Below are 16,341 nucleotides of genomic sequence, written 5' to 3'. Positions count from 1 at the left end.
CTCCGGACATTGTGGCAGCACGTCCGCGACCGTGTCCCACAGGGTGTGGGTGTAGCGGCCCAAGAGGCATGCGGTATTGACAGACCGCAGTCCCAAACTCAGGGACGGGAACACTTTTCATACCTCTTGGATTCCCGATCGGGCGGAGCCATAGGGAATGCGGTCTGGGAAGTGGAGGCCTGGATGACCAGGCTCTCGGGGGTGGGATGGGTGGACAAAAAGCAAGGGTCGCCCGGGGCCGGGCGGTAGCGTCTGGCCACGTTCCTATCCACAGGCGGGCCTGTGGCGGGCTTGGACCAAGTGCCCACAAGAACGTCACACAGGGCCTCATTAAACGGCAGCAGAGGCTCATTGGAGCTTGCCTGCGGTTTAAGGACCTCAGTGAGGAGGTAAGTCCTCACGGCCGCGACGGGGAGCTCAAGGTTTAAGGCCTTGGCCGCCCGCGTCAACATTACACTGTAAGCAGCCCCCTCCTCCGTAGCCACGGTGGGAGGGGAGACAAATCCAGCGTCTGGCGAAGTGTCAATTCCACTGGCCTCCCCAAGCTCATATGTCCAGTCCTCTTGAGACTGGCACTCTTGTGCTAGAGGGTCCCCAGACCTCTCCAAATCACCCTCGTCACCCATCTCCTGCAGATCAGGGTCAACAGACGGGGCCAGTTCATGGCAATAGAAATCTATAAAGGCTGTCGGTAGCGGCGCCCAGCGGCGCCGCTCCGGCGCCAGAGCCGGACGGAAGGGAAGATGGGGGGGGGGGGCGACACCCGCTGGGCCGGCGCTGGTGAGGTCGTGAGGTTGACCGGCGACGACCCGGATCCAGAAGTGGATCCAGTGAGGTCCTGCGGCGCCGGGACCGAAGTCGCCGGCGCCGCCGAAGCACCCGACTGCTTCGGAGCCGAAGCACCCGACTGCGTCGGAGCCGAAGCACCCGACCCGCTAGGGCCTCTAGCCGGGGCCGCTGGGCCCGTAGGCGCCACGGGACCCGGCTGAGAAGGGAGGGACCTCATGGCCATGAGGTACCGCTCGACTTCCTCTGGCGTCGCGTCATGCCCAGGGACCCGAAGGTGTGGGGCAGGCGGCGACGCCTGCGACTCCGTCGGAGCCGCGTGGGTGGTGGCACCCGAACCTCCGGCCGCATCGTGCGAGCGTCGGGGTGGGTCGGAGGAACGATGACGTCTCTCCAACCTCTCATGCCTCTTACTTGAGGACTTGGATCCGGACGACCGATGTCCACTCCCGGAGCTGCAAGGACTCCGACCCCGCGACCAGTCCCTGGACCTCTTGTGGGACCGGGACCTGGAGTGGCGCGGGGCCGACTGCCGGAGCTCGAGCCGCTTGCGGGACCGCCTAGCTTTCAACGTCAGGGTCCGGCAGTTGGAGCAGGTGCGGTCGTCGTGGTCGAGGCCTAAACACTTGAGGCACCGGCGATGGGGGTCGGTAACCGACATCAGTCGGTCGCACTTTGAGCAGGGCTTAAACCCGGGCATCCCTACCGGCACCGTCGGAGTCGAAGACTCGAGTAGAGAAATGATCAAAAGATCAAAAAAGTTTAGTCAAAAAATGATTAAGGGGTAGAGCTTCTCCGGATCTGCGCTAGCTGGCACGGAAAAAAGAAGAACTGACGTCAGCGCGCATGGGCGGCGTCTAAGTACTCCGACGACGTCATTCTGGCTCTAACGACGCCGACGACGGACGCGGAGCCGCGGACGACGCCTACCGGCGTGCAGGGGTATTGCTTCACAAAATTTTCCGGATCCAGTCTGACGCCTGGGGATATTCTAAGGTAAGGAATCTATCACTAACGTGTCTCTTTCAGATACAACTGTAAATTACTCTTTCTTTTTCTTCCCAATTTACCTCGGATGGTTTATATAAAAATGATGCCATGAGCACATGCTACAATCGAATAGAGTCTCCTTGTGGATAATAGTGTATGCATATCCTTACTAATTGCCTATCAATAATACCAGTTGGGATACTTCTTGTTCCTATCATATTCCACCTCAATCCCAACAAGGTTGACGTGTCTACACTCCTGTTCTTTGATATAATCTGAATACCCAGCGCTGTTCTCTGCGGAAAAGTACTTTATCTAGAGGACCCATGTACATGCAATAGTGGGGTTTGTCCAGGACCACCCATGTAATATCTTCTTCTTTATGTCCCACATCCAGAAAATGCCGTGCAAGTTTGGTATTTGATTTCTTACACTTCATTGAACTCCAATGTTCAATGATTCTGGTTTTAACCTTGTGGGTCGTCACGCCAACGTACATCATATTACAAAGGCACTTAATCAGGTAGATATGTCCTTCAGATTTACAATTGTTATGATCGGATAAGATCCAGGGAGTTTTTAGACCCAAATCCAGTTGTTTAGGACGTATTGTAATTTGACAAGCCACACATGGGCCACATGGGAAATGGTCCTGTACAGGTGCCCCTGTCCAGATGGTGCGTGGTGTGTCAGTCGTCATGGTTTTTCTTGGCCTGGTATGTAGCAAGATGTTACTCAAATTGCTGCTGCATTTAAAGGCGAAAAAGGGTTTCTCACAAACCTTATTAAGGATGTGCCAATTGGTATTAATAGCCTTCTTGATGGTCTCAGAAAGATGGCTAAACGTGCTCACACATACCAGGCGATAAGAAGGTTTTGATAAGATTCTAGTAGTGCATCACGGTTATTGTTACGTGCCCGTTTAGATGCTCTGGGGACCACCTGGGATGGATTTGTCATGCCAAGAAGTTCTCGGTAAGATTGTTGGAATGTTCTCGGTACTTCATCAACTCCTCTTTTAAGGTCAAGAAATTGAAGTTTTCTGGCTAAATTCACATGTGCATTTGAGGTGAATGTTCAAATAGTTGAGTCATACAGAAAAGGCCTTCAAAGAGGCCTGGTTACCCTCCCAGAGTACCAGGATGTTGTCAATATATCTCTTCCACAGCAATAATTTGCTGTGGAAGGGATTCACTGTAGGCTAGATATGCGTCTCTTCGAACTAATGCATGTACATATCTGCCATGATAGGTGCACAAGTGCTCCCCATGGAAGTGCCCGTCACCTGTCAAAATAGTTGGTCTTCAAATGAGAAAAAGTTCTCTCTCACGAACAGGGATGCGCACTCCATGACAAAAGATGTTGGCATCTGATCACTGCGTGGATGTAATTCCAGTAGCTGTTTATTTGTCCTGAGCGTATCCTCTTGCAGGATATTTGTATCTAGGGCCTGTATATCAAAGAAGGCAAAAAGATGTTTATCAGGATCAAAATGAATAGTGGAGGTAAGAGGGCATTTGTGCCAGTATAGATCGGAGAAACCAGTCCATGAATTGGGATAAAAGTTCTAAAATAGAACCAATACCCGACACAATAGGTCTACCAAGTGGTTGTCTTTGCACTTTGTGTATCTTCGGTAAGATGTAAAATGCTGGAATCTTAGGATGGGTGGGAGTAAGAAAATCAGCCTCACTTAGTAATCCATCCTGATTCAGACGCACTAGATACCATAGTCTTGATGACTTTCTGTAATCTTGGGTTGGGGTCATGTGCAATTGGTTTATAGTATTTGGTATCTTGGAGTAGTCGTAAGCATTCAGCTTGATACATCATGGCATCCATAACTACTGTGGCCTCACCTTTATCAGCCAGCTTTACAACAATCGGAGTATCAGATCCCAATTCATGCAGACAACGTTCTTTCTCTTTGGTAAGGTTAAAATGGGGTGTTTTGCTGATCCTGTATTAGAAGGGAAGTGTTTCAGGACCGCCTTCTCGAAGGTAGCCACCTCTGAGGGTACCAGTTGGAGTGTGGGGATAAATGTAGATTTGTGTCTCAACCCAGTGTTACAGGCAGTATCTCGTATAATATTGTTCTGTTTGTCAAAGAAAAAAAGATAGGCGTATCTTGTGAAAGAACTCAGAGTTCTTGTTGTGTCTTGAAAGCACCCCCATATAGGTAGGTACAAAGCCTAACCTTTTCTCAAGAACTTGCATTTCAAAAGGGGTGAGCCATTTCTGATTAAGGTTAACAGTTAGGTCGCCACTCCGCTGGTTGATGCAGTCGTCATGCTCCTGGTGATCCGTTGCTCTAGCGTCGGATCCCATTGTACCTGCGTTCTCTGCTGATCGTGTGTCCGGTGATCGACCTCTGTTGCCTCTTCTGCGCCCTCTTTGTGCTCTGTCCTGGCCAAAAAGAGGTTGATAGCCAGGTCCACCGTACGGTAGCAACTGAAATGAATGTGGAGGAAAGGCCCATGGTTGAGGTGACCACCATAGGGCGGGTTCAGGGATGGGGGCCGAATTACCTCGTCCTCTCATTGGTCTAGGTCTGTATGAGGAGACTCCTTGGAGTTTCATCACCACCCTTTACCTTCATCCACCCTATATAATATCTGCCAGGATCATCAACTTAAGGCTAATTTACAAAAGCTTATAATCATCACCTCAAAACTGCCTAGGGACGGATGGACTGACAGGTCATCAAGGGAAGTACAGACATAATCTAGCACCAGATACTAACTTCTACACTAAGCTGTCATCTCCCCATTCACTCATGGGATTATCTCCGAACTATGTGACCCCCCCAACCCCCCCCCCCCTCCCCCTGGCTGGTGAACCGTACCCTACCCTAATGCTCCTTTTCTAGGCTCTCTAGATCTAAGAATTCCTTCACAGTGAGGGATATTGACTACCTCCTGCGTTCTTATAATGCCTCTCTCATGGACAAGCTAGATTACTGGGAACACATTCAAGCCTTTCCCGCGAACCTGCTCAGAAGGCCCAGACATAACACTAAGGCTTTAAACATCTCCAACCTCTAACAAGTTCCCATCACAAAGCCCACTTCCACCGACGCCATTCCACACTTGAAGTGTGCTCATCAATTGTAGATCAGCAGTGAAACATGCCACAGACATCGCTGACCTCATTCTAGCTCAGGATCTTGAAATCCTTATACTTGCAGAAACTTGGCTAAAGGATTCCTCTGGTCTGGTTCTCGACATACTAGTCCCACGGGGCCATAACATCAGCAGACTGGACAGATCGGACAGACCTGGTGGAGGAATCGCCTGTATATACCAAAATAGCCTTATAGTGAAATAGTAGCACAAAGATGTTGTCCCCTCTTCTTGTGCATGGACATCACTAGCAACCACAGGCCATTATGCAAACTTCACGTTTTACCATCCACTGGGAGATAACCTCACCTTCCTTGAACAAATCATGGAAATCATTTCTTCCAATGTGGGACAACATTGTCCCCAAATCTTCCTTGGAGAGTTCAACCTTCACTGGAACAACGTGAAGGACCTGGCAGTTACCACTCTCAAAACCTACCTTGCTGACTTTAGCCTAATTCAAATCTGTGATAGCCCCACTCACACATTCTGGACCAAATTTTTGCTAAACCCAATTCTAGTGAACTGGATTTGATTGCCCCATGTGACTTTTCTGATCATCATTTTATCTCCTTCCGCATCATTGAACTTTGGTCTATGAAAAGATGACAAGCTAAGAAACCTAGGCACTGGAAACGATCTTTCCCAAACAAACATGAATGAATTGATAACCCTAAGCAATAATACCTTGCTTCCACCAATTGAATTGTCTGGGGTACAGGACCTCACTGAGCATTTCAACAACTCTACATTGAGTATTCTAGATACAATTGCCCCCTTACTACTAAAAAGAAGGTCCACCAAAGACTCCAAACCTTGGTTCAACGATAGTTTAAAAACAGACAGACGCAATCTGAGACTAGCCGACCGATCCTGGAGAGGCTCCCTGTGGCTTGAACACCTTATGCTCCTGGGATCTAAAAGAAGCACCTACAACAAACATATCAGGAGGGTGAGATTGAACTTCTTCAGAAGCCTACTAGATAATGTCAAAAACAGACCTAAAAAACGTTGTGAATTAATCAAACTCCAATTCAATTACCTTTACACTCTCCCGCCAACAGTTTCCAGTACACAGCCAAATTGTGACGTGTTTGCCTCCTTCCTTGAAAAGAATTAAGATTGAAATTGATCTCTGGAATGTAATGAACCAACTGACTGTCCCATTCCCTACTAAACCTGCATCGCCTCAGCCTCTGCCTGCTCCAGGGTTCACCCCCAAAAATATTGCCTTCTGGAGCCAATTCACACCCTTTGACGAAATCTATATACTCAACTTGCTTATTACTTTGAAACCCTCAAAGCATTTCAGTGACCCCCCTTACCCTCAAATTTTTTCAAGGAAATGAAGTGGTCCTTTGTCCTACTCTGGACCAAAATAGTAAATGCCTCCCTACGCCAAGGTATGATCCTGTATTGTCTAAAGTCGGTGCAGGTCACATCCATAATTAGAAAAAACACTGCGGATTAAGATGACCTTAATAACTTTCGACCTATCGCTAGCATTCCAACTCTATTGACGCTCCTATAGAAATGTGTTCATGTCCAATTATGTAACCACATTGATAAATTCCAGCTTCTAGACCAATTCCAATCTGGTTTTCGTCAGGGCAATAGTACTGAAACAGCCCTTACTCACATAGTGTATGACACTCTAGGAATGCTGGATCGGAACTACGCCTGCCTTCTAATCCTCCTTGACCTCTCTTCAGCTTTTGATAAGGTCAAACATGACGACCTCCTGGACTTACTGGAACGCAGGATGGGTCTATCAGGTTCAGTGTTAATCTCTAACGGAAATGCTCAATTTATCCAACATTCACTATCACATGTATGCGGAAGACAACCAGCTGTACCTGAAAATCTCCTCCCCGGAAGACATCAGGTCACTCAACTCAACCCTACTCAAAACAAAACACAGGCTGACTTCCCAACATCTCCAGCTAAACTCCTTCAAAACAAAATACCTCCTTATTGCGCCACCTAAACAGGCTCCCGTCATTGTTGAATACATGAAACACCTAACGCCTCTCAACTGTACACCACAAACCTTTAACTCAACAAGGTCTCTTGGAATAATACTTGATAGGATCTTGAGTTTGCAGGAGCACATCAGCTCATCTGCCAAAGGAGCTAACTTTCAAATGAATATCCTAATATAGATAAAACCCTTCCTCCCCCCAGAGGACTTCAAGTCTGCTGTTCAAGGGTTAGTAATTTCCAGGTTGGAGTATGGTAGAGCAACGCTCTGTGGGCTACACAGCTACAAGTTGGCACTGCTCATGGTCTCCTTGAATTCGGCTGCAAGGCTTATCACAGGATCCAGAAGAATTAACCACATCACACCAGACCTCAAATCCCAAAACTGGTTGCCTTTTGAGGCTATGATACATCTTAAAATTGCTTGCATGACACACAAGGCCCTTCACCATAATACCCCTTTGTAGCTAGCTCACAAACTGGAACTCAATGGCTGTAGCAGATCCTCTAGGTGTTCCAGCACCCTGCTGCTAAAACCGCAAAACCACCAAAGAAAGAAAACCTATAATCGAGCACTCTCCGGTATTGCTCCAAGAATCTGGAACTCCTTGTCTCCCAAAAATCAGACAATGCCTCAACTGCAAATTTAAAAAAAGAAGTGAAAGTACTACCGATGATTACTCTCCGATCTGAATGCACCTACTCCCACTTGGTACCATTTGTTGTTGTTTCTACAACAAGCTGGTTTTTCTCCTCCTGTACGGTCTGCCTTGTCCAGAGTGGCGCTGCTACAATGTGTTTTGCACCTGATCCCATGTCTGTTCTCAACATCCCTATTTGTTTTTTGTTCATATATGCTCATTTTTAAAGTGTCACGATACACTGTTCCTCTAGTATACATCAGTATCTTGCTTATCACTGCTGTTACTGACCCACTTGCCTAACTCATTGACCTTGATCATTTGTAAAGCGCTCTGATACCTGTCTGGGTCATGTCTGGGCTATATAAAACTATATATAAATAAATAATATAAATATGTAATCACAAAAACAATTGCAATTTCAGAAATAAAACAAGAAAAGAAAAACCTCACAATTTACTAAAAATAAACAAAATTGGGTTATGAACGAATTAGCAAAGGATAGCCAAATGAGCCAGAATACCTAAAAAACTGTTCAAATCTTAACACACGTAGGTAGTTGTATGTGTAGAAGTGTTAAATCAAGTCAATGATTAAGTTTGTGTAAATTTCAGTCAGTGCAAAACACTAACGGCTGACAAGGTTGAAAGTTCAAAAAAGTGAATCTATCTAAGTGTTCTAAGACACTGTACAAGATGGAAGAGAACATACTAACTGGTGTCAGATTTTATGCTGATAAGGTGCCAGTACTGTGGGATAGTTCGATATCAAATATGTTATGCAAAAGCATTTTTTACTTACTGTTTTAAGAGTAATGATTGCGACAATGTATTTTTATTTTGTCACACAAAAAACACAAAATTACTGAGCCAGAAGGGAACTATATATATTTTCTCATTTGGTTAGCACATGTGCATCTGAAAACTCCTCATGAAATTAAGCTGAAAAGCAAATTTTACAATCGGTAAAAGAAAAAACTAAATACATTACTGAAATAATAAAAGAACTACACAGTTTCAATCAAATTCTGAAGTATTACATGAAAATTCAACTGTTTTCAAAACAGATTTGTGGTGATTAATGTATTGCACTTTTCAGCAAAATACCCTACCTGAAAATGTAATCTCTTGGGGAGTTTGTCTGTGTCTACAGTCCGTACCTGGATCATAAAATTATGTTCTTCTTGCACTTCACACATACATCGAACAATCTCAAAATCACGCTCGTCCTCTTCGACAGCTTCCTCTGGGTTTGTGGTCACATCGATTTCCTGGCTGTATTCATCCTCACTCCAAAGCAAACTGTCTGTAGAGGAGTCACTCAATGTATCTTCCTCTTAAAGGAATAAAATATTTTATTTTACACTTTGCGTATAACCCAAACACAACCATTACTAAAAAAAGAACAAATATCAGAGTTTGACATTTGGAAAAACGATTGCATTGCATAAACAATTTGCTTTTTCACTGAAAGTAAAGCTAGTGCTTGGATAAACGTTTTGTAATAGTTAATCTATGAGAGAAACTTTCATTCGTCACTTTTAATTCATTGCATGAAAGCAAATCTGGTGGCAACATGGAGCATCAGAAAGTTGTGATACACAGGAATGGGTTGTTTTAGGGTCTGTCAGTCTGTGAAAGAGTTCACGTAATTAATTAAAAGTCAAAGCTCACATATTATAAAAGGGGGAAAAAATGGGACATTTGGCTCTTCTCTTTTGTTGATCTGTCTCTTTGTCTGGGCAACAGTTGTGTTAGTTAACTTAATAAATAGTTCCAGTAATTATATAAGGGCCCATGCACTGCAATTGGAGGCACAATGTTGTGATATATATTTCCTGCCCACCGTTCCAGTAGAAACCATCCCTTCTACAGTCGGATTGCCCTCAGAAGTCCTCCGGACTTTCCACCAAGAGTGATTAAAGCGGTATGTGATTTTTGCTCTTAACTGTGTTTCACACCTAAGTGCACACACTCCTGTTCGTGTTGTACCAAGATGTGTTACGCACCTACAAGTGATTTTGCACCTAAATTTAAAAGAAGGGTTACCTCACTCCGGTGTTTGTTGCACCAAAAATGATTTTGCACTTAATCATTTTACACCAAAATGCATTTTCCTCCTAAATGTGATTTGCGCTCGTGAACGTGTTCCCACTCTACTGCAATAACAGTGATTTTGCAAGGTAGCAGTTCAGGTTAACTGGGTTTTGCTCCTAAATGTAATACCCCAATACGGATTACTTGGCATGGGGATGCTGGCTCATTCTGCAAATAAAAGGGATTTGTGTATCTAAACGTTTTGAACACTCATGCTGATGTTTCACCAAGAGTAATTTTGCACCTCAGTGTGCTGCCAATCAAGTGTGGTGTTACAGTGATGCACACATGAATGACATTTTACTGCCACTTTTACTCTATGTACAGAGAGATTTCTCACCAAAATTTGATATCACACACCTGCTGACTGGACATTACTAAATAGGTTTGTGCCCCAGTATGCGATTTTTGTTCCCAAACATGTTTTTGTACCTCCTGGTTGTTCCACACTTTACCTGATGTTGTACCTAGGGTGAATATGTATTCCAATGTGATTTTGCATCTACACACAATTATGCTCCAGAATGTACCATCACAAACTTGTTTATGTTGCACCTGGTTTTATTTTGCACATACAATATTTTCTAACTACAAAAACAAGACCAACACGCCTATCACCCCAAATGATTCAGCAAATTCCTCCACACACATTTCCTCTAACAAATGTCACCTAGCCAAATACTGTGATCTCAGATCCTACAACATATATCACCACAATCTCCATAGCTAGATATCTTAAACAAAAGCAAAGATCAAAACTATCTGCCAAAGCAACATGAGAAGAATCACATACTCTTAAGCCAGGGAACATTTTTAGTATAGGCAGGAGTTCTCCATCATTAAAATTAATTCTGGAGAGTACCCCCCGCCGCTCCTTGTAGGAAAGTGGGTTTCTGTTGCAGTAACACCCCCCCCCCACACACACACTTTTGTGTCAGATTTCTGATGCACTTGGACTTGATGTGCCCTGGCCCCCTGCCAATCAAGTTCCCAGGGCATGTGTTATTTCCCAAAACTGTATTTGAATTCACAATTGGCAAATCACTGACCACAGGTAAGGCCCTTCTAAAAGGTACCATGGGTACCAAGGGCACTGTGACCTGGGTAGGCCTCGAAGAGCTGCAGCAGCTATTGTGCCACCATTAGAGACTCTGCACCGTAACACCCACACACCACCATTGCAGGCTGCATGTTTTGGTGCAGAGGAAAGGGAAGAGTCGACATGGCACATCTCCTTGTGTGCCATGCCTGCAATCCACTGCTTGTGGCCTAGGTAAGCCACTCCTCTAGGAGGGGGCACTAGACCACAGATGAGGGTATTATTGCATGAGCACTGTACCCCTACAATGTCTAAGTCATTTCTTAGACCCTGTAAGTGCAGTAAAGCCATAAAGAGTATATGGTCTGGGAGTTGGTCCATAGCTTCATAATGGCTTTACTAAAACCTGGGAAGTTTGGTAGCAAACTTCTCAGCACATTAAACCCACACGGATGTCAATGTAGGATATAGCAATAAGAGGCCATCTTAGAGATGCCCCTGAAAACGACCAGCCCTGGTGTGGTTTCTGAATGGTTTCCTGCCATTTGCCACCACCACCAGACAGATTTCTGGATACCCTGAGTAGAGGGCCTTCGCTCTCTGGGTCCAGAAACAAAGCTCATACTGGGCACAGGTGTCATGCCTCCTCCCCCAGGATGGGCTGGGTCAACAAAGGTGAAGCTTCCAAGGCAGGCCGCCTTTGATAGCCAACCCTGCTTTTTGCTGTCCCCAGCAACTGGCTCTCACCGGTACTGACCCCACTTTGGGCAGGAGAATCAGCGGGAAAACAGAGTAAGGGATGCGAGGTGAAGCACACATCTTAGTCCCCTCCATCTTGAAGATGAGGGGACCCAGCCAATCAGAGGCTCATGCTCCCTGGAATGTGGCATAATGAATAAGTTACTTACCTTCTGTAGAAAGGTAGGGCCGAATTCGACCAAGAACCCTTCAGTATTTGCCCGGCGTTAGCCGCCTTTCATACCATTCGAGATTACCAAACAAAGAGGCAGGCGCTGGAGACAGAAGGCAGGAAACAGGAGTTTATTCCGACGGAGCAGAACACGTCAAATCAGACAACAGGGTATCTTCTCGAGGTGCTCTAAACGCATCCTTGAGGCCTGGCCTCTTATACACAGGTTTATTGCTTTATTACATGAAACGCATTCTTGTCAATACTTTGATGTACGGAAAGACATCCTCGGAATCCCCGCTTCACCCCCGTTCCCACACATATTTACAGTAGAGTTCCCACCTCAACCTCAGCATGTGGTGGTTGTCGCGCAGCTGGACATTCCGCTGGGAACGGGAAAGTGGGCGATCGGTCGGATCTGGAGGTGTGAGGGTATTGATTAACCACCGCTCCTTTGATGTGAGGCGAGGTCCTACTGTAGGGGGCAATAAACTGCATCTGTCGGGCTAGGTGATGGCCTGGGATCAGGCTGGACAATCGGGCAGGGAGGAAGAGGTTATCTAAAGGACCTGTTCTTTGAATGAGATGAAAGAGCGAGGGGGTTCAGCACGGGATGTGGCTCGGAGACAGGGTCGCGCTAGAGGTGCGCTTTTGGCCCAAGCAGGAGAAACCGGGGGCTGTCGGGGCGCGGGGGAATGCTTGCGAGGCTGGGGAGTGAGGGGGAGAGACGCGCAGGCTATTGGCAGTGGGCAGAGAGGTCGTGACACACAAAATGGCTGCCACCTACGTTCGCGATGGGGCCTAAAAGGGACAAGATGGCGTGGCTACTGTTTCATGATTGTCGCTTTACTTTCAACAGTGGCTGTGGTGAACATAAATGAACGCCGCTTATGTATACCGATTTTAGTCATTTTCCACAGTCCCCAGTTTTTATCATAAGTTAGTTCATTTCTGTTCATGTCTGAGGTAAGGACGTACAAGCTGACATCTAGTTATACTAATAAGGGAAGCATGTGGCTGGGCTGTCTATTGAGGTCTTTGGTAGCCCATATGCATTATGGGCAGATGGAAATAATCCGGCTATCAATGTTGACAGAATCGTACATAACCACATGTAGTCAATGCGATAGGCGAGGAGGCAGTGCATACAAAATTACATTAGCTGTGTCATATGTTAGACCTTGGAGACGGGGACATTATTTAGACGATGTAGAAAATTCGTTCGAATACAAACATGATGTCATACAAAAATGTTCTGGCCAAATAAGGGCTATTAAGTACATTTCTTGAGGTCTGGACTCCATGGGGGTCAAAACTAGACAGCATGTTCATGTGCATAACTGGTGTTCTACAATCATCAAGGTACAGAGTTAACGCCTTCTTGGTTATTCATGTACAGTTGGAAGTGACCGATGTAAGGTTTCGAGAACTCAATTGGGTGGTAATCAATACAAAGCGGTTGGGAGAGAAATTCAACTTGATACAAGGGACAGTCAAGGGGTGGCAATGTTCAAAAAAAGGGTTCGTCTTTCCAGTGTCTTTTTACAGCGAGCCATCACTGGTAGGCTCTCATTGTTTTTCTTCTTTCGTTGGCACTGTTGAGCACCTGCGGTGGAGCTATGCGTCCAGCTCTACTTCAGATCTCGCGTTGCAGGGTGTGGCCATTCTTTGCTCTTGGACCACAGTCCTGTGTTTCTCCTGTTCCCTAACTAATCTATCATAGGTACCTTAGGCGGGGTACCCGCATTCCGTTCTTCCTTCGTGACAAACCCTATTTTATCTTTTGTGCTGTCTTTCTTCTCAGAGTCAAGTTCAAAAATTCCATATGAAAAAAAGGGGGGCGATGGGGGCGTGCTTTGGGAGGCCGAGGGAAGAGAGGGTGGTGTGGGATCAGATCTGAGGCGGACCAAGGAGGGCAGAAATTTCAAGCAAGTGGGCCCATCAATCGGCTGGGACTTTCGGCACGAGCTCATCAACGTGCAGGGGCTTCTGGGCGGCCCTTCTTTCCTTCACTTTCCACGCTGAGAACGGTGCCTTGTCCCGCAACTCTTTGCTCTGGGGCTCCACCTTGGTCGAGGTCATAGATATTCCCCGATCTGGAGCCAGGCTGTGCGTCACATCCGGCCTCTCTCCTCCTGACGACTGCACGTTATCCTTGAATGAGTATAAAAACAATTTTTAGAGAATTGGCAGGGGAAGACGTTTACACACTTTAATTTCTCTCCCAACCCCAAGTAGTTAGGGAAACGTTCATTGGTCACGATAGGGTGAATGCTTAGTAATCCTTACATCGGTGTATTTTGTTAACTCATGCATCATTGCTGTAGCGCAGGTCGGCGAGCATTTTTTTTCTATTTTCAAACATCCTGTCTGTCTGGTTTTCTACTCCCGTTATATTTGCGAACGTGGCAAGAAGTCTGATATCTAAAAATCACATGGTTTATCGAATTCCAACCGGCTCCTTCAGTAGAGACTCGCGTTTGTCTAAAACAAATCTTGTTGAGCTATATGTTTCTTCAAGGTCTGTTAATTTATAAAAAGTGTGAAATGCTATTATCATGGGCTTATAGCTACAGTCTTTAACATTTTCTGGGACGGCTGGTACAGAACTGGGACCATTCTGGAGAAACAGGGACGTGTCGGACATTCTATTTTTGTGCAATGGGCGGTGGTAATCCGAACGATGAGGGTGATGTTTACCAAAGTTCTTAAAACAAAAGCCACTGACATAGTTCCCTTTTAAGGGTCAGATTAGGGGACATCAGTCGTCTTACCTGTCCTTTCTTTCTCAGCCAATTAAGTTCCATCATTTTACAGAAAGGAGAGGTAGTAATATGGCTAAATATGATCGTTTTGTTTCTGTCAATTTGTTCAAACACTGTCGTGTCTAAAGCCAATTATACCTGTACCGGCGAGGTACAGTGTCGTTATTTTTTCACAAGGGAGCCCTCAGAGGGAGAGAGAGAGTCGTGCGTACCAAATAGGCTATTAGTACACGTACAACATAAAAAGAGAGAGAGAGAGAGAGACATGTATAATAATAGGCTATTCAGTGCACACACATATAGATCAGTACGGGTCAGTTTCACGTATAAAACACAAGCTGAGGGAAAACATAAATTCATAGTTTACGTATACACAAATACCAGATAGGGTGCGACAGTACATACATCAAGTACGAAAACTTAAGATGAAACAGAGGGCTATTTTTGGCGAAAGCCTTTTCATGCGTGTTGTATATTTTCAGTACTCCACTTAATTCATTTGGGGGTCGAGCTCTTCGTTCTCCTTCCTTCCTAAAGGCAGACAATTTCTGTTGGTAACCTCGCTTCAATAAATACTTACTCCTTTTAATTGGTCGGACACTGGTCCAGTCGTGCTTATACTCATGGTGGGGTCATCTAACAAATGACGATCCAAGTTGAGGTAAAGGAGAGTGTCTGTCGGACGTGCGATGGTGCAATTCTGACTTTTCTATGAGGGTGGAAGAAGAGGGGGTAAATCTAAAACATGACAATATCCCTAATTTCTGGGCTGAGGGGGGGGATTTTGGATGAACCCCAACCCGGGGTAGCCTTAACTTTTCTCATCTAGTCCGCACATTAAGTTGACTCACTGGTGCGCGTCATTTAGGGCGTTCATTTGGGATATCGGTTGGGGTTGGGTTCGTCGTACTGAAATAGGCCTTCAAGTTTCTGGCATAGGTCACTCCCCCAGTCGTTAGCTCCAGAGAGAGTCGTTCCTAAGTAAGGAAAGTGCTATATCTTTATTCGTTTTTCGCATGCAGGTACCATGTTCGGGCTTAATTTTCCTATCCCATTGACCGTTCGATCAACACCGTAGTCATACAAAAAGCATTCGTTCGTCAACCCAGATGTGCGCCACACATAAGCATTCATACGACACAAATCGGGGCCCACGCGCACATTCACACCATACAATTCTTCTTCTTTCTGCGTGTGAACACGGTGCATTCTGAGTCTTCTCCATACTTCAGCTGAAATTCCGATATTAACCTGCAGAGAAAGAAAAAAAGGGGGGGGGGCGACAGCGTTCAAAGCACATCAGCGCGCAAAAACACGAAGATGTTTTTACCTACCACGTACCTAACTTTTCTTTGGGACGCAGTACCTTACCTCTCGGCCTTGAAGCCCAGAGGAACTGGTCTATTGTCCTATTCATCGATATATCTAAATATCAGGATCTTTTACCTATTGTTTATGCTGCAGAAGTGTAAAACACGACAGATCCTGACTATTCCTTTCGCGTTATTTCTATGTACCATGTCTTTCTAATTTTTCATGACCAAAATTGCTTCATTTATCTTGTCCCTTTCTTTATTCGAGAACCTCCCAATCTAAGTGACTGTTATGAGGCTAGTTCCATATATTTATTTGTGAGGATGTCAGCATTCAAATACGGGCCTCCAACCATGTAGGCCGGCCACGGGGCAAACGGGAAATGCATGAGGTAAGGAGACATTACACTGTAGTATAGAAGTAAGCAAAGGGACGAGTCATTTAATTGAAAAACTAAACGCGACTAACGGTTGCAGGACCGGTGAAGGTTTATTTTATAGTTGGAAATATAACAGGATCAGTTACAATAAAATCGTCCATACGTACACCAAGGGCATGTATCATCAGTAACATCATTTTGGAGCTTTAATAATACATAAAGGACAAAGAAAACAGATCGATAGGGTGTTCGTATGTTCAGTCCGCACCCTTTCCCGCCCGCCACGTGTACAAAGACCGCATACATATCCCATAACATC

At 45.5% G+C, this 16,341-nt stretch overlaps 1 protein-coding gene across 3 annotated transcripts in view; it reads right to left on the bottom strand.

Moving 5' to 3' along the window:
* PHF20 (PHD finger protein 20) overlaps nucleotides 1-16,341 on the bottom strand; it is a 1,067,420-nt gene that overhangs the window by 248,195 nt on the left and 802,884 nt on the right. For 2 of the 3 annotated variants that reach the window (XM_078652233.1, XM_078652234.1), the window contains exon 17: nucleotides 8,631-8,854. In XM_078652233.1, the coding sequence (XP_078508359.1) occupies nucleotides 8,631-8,854 (224 nt within the window). The remainder of the gene's footprint in view (nucleotides 1-8,630; nucleotides 8,855-16,341) is intronic. The other variant, XM_078652235.1, reaches the window with a different exon arrangement.

This window comes from Lissotriton helveticus, chromosome 7 (genome assembly GCF_964261635.1).
Source record: "Lissotriton helveticus chromosome 7, aLisHel1.1, whole genome shotgun sequence".
Classification (NCBI taxonomy): Eukaryota; Metazoa; Chordata; class Amphibia; order Caudata; family Salamandridae; genus Lissotriton; species Lissotriton helveticus.
The sequence above is the reverse complement of the archived record's forward strand: the minus strand, read 5'-3'. Positions and strand labels throughout refer to the sequence as shown.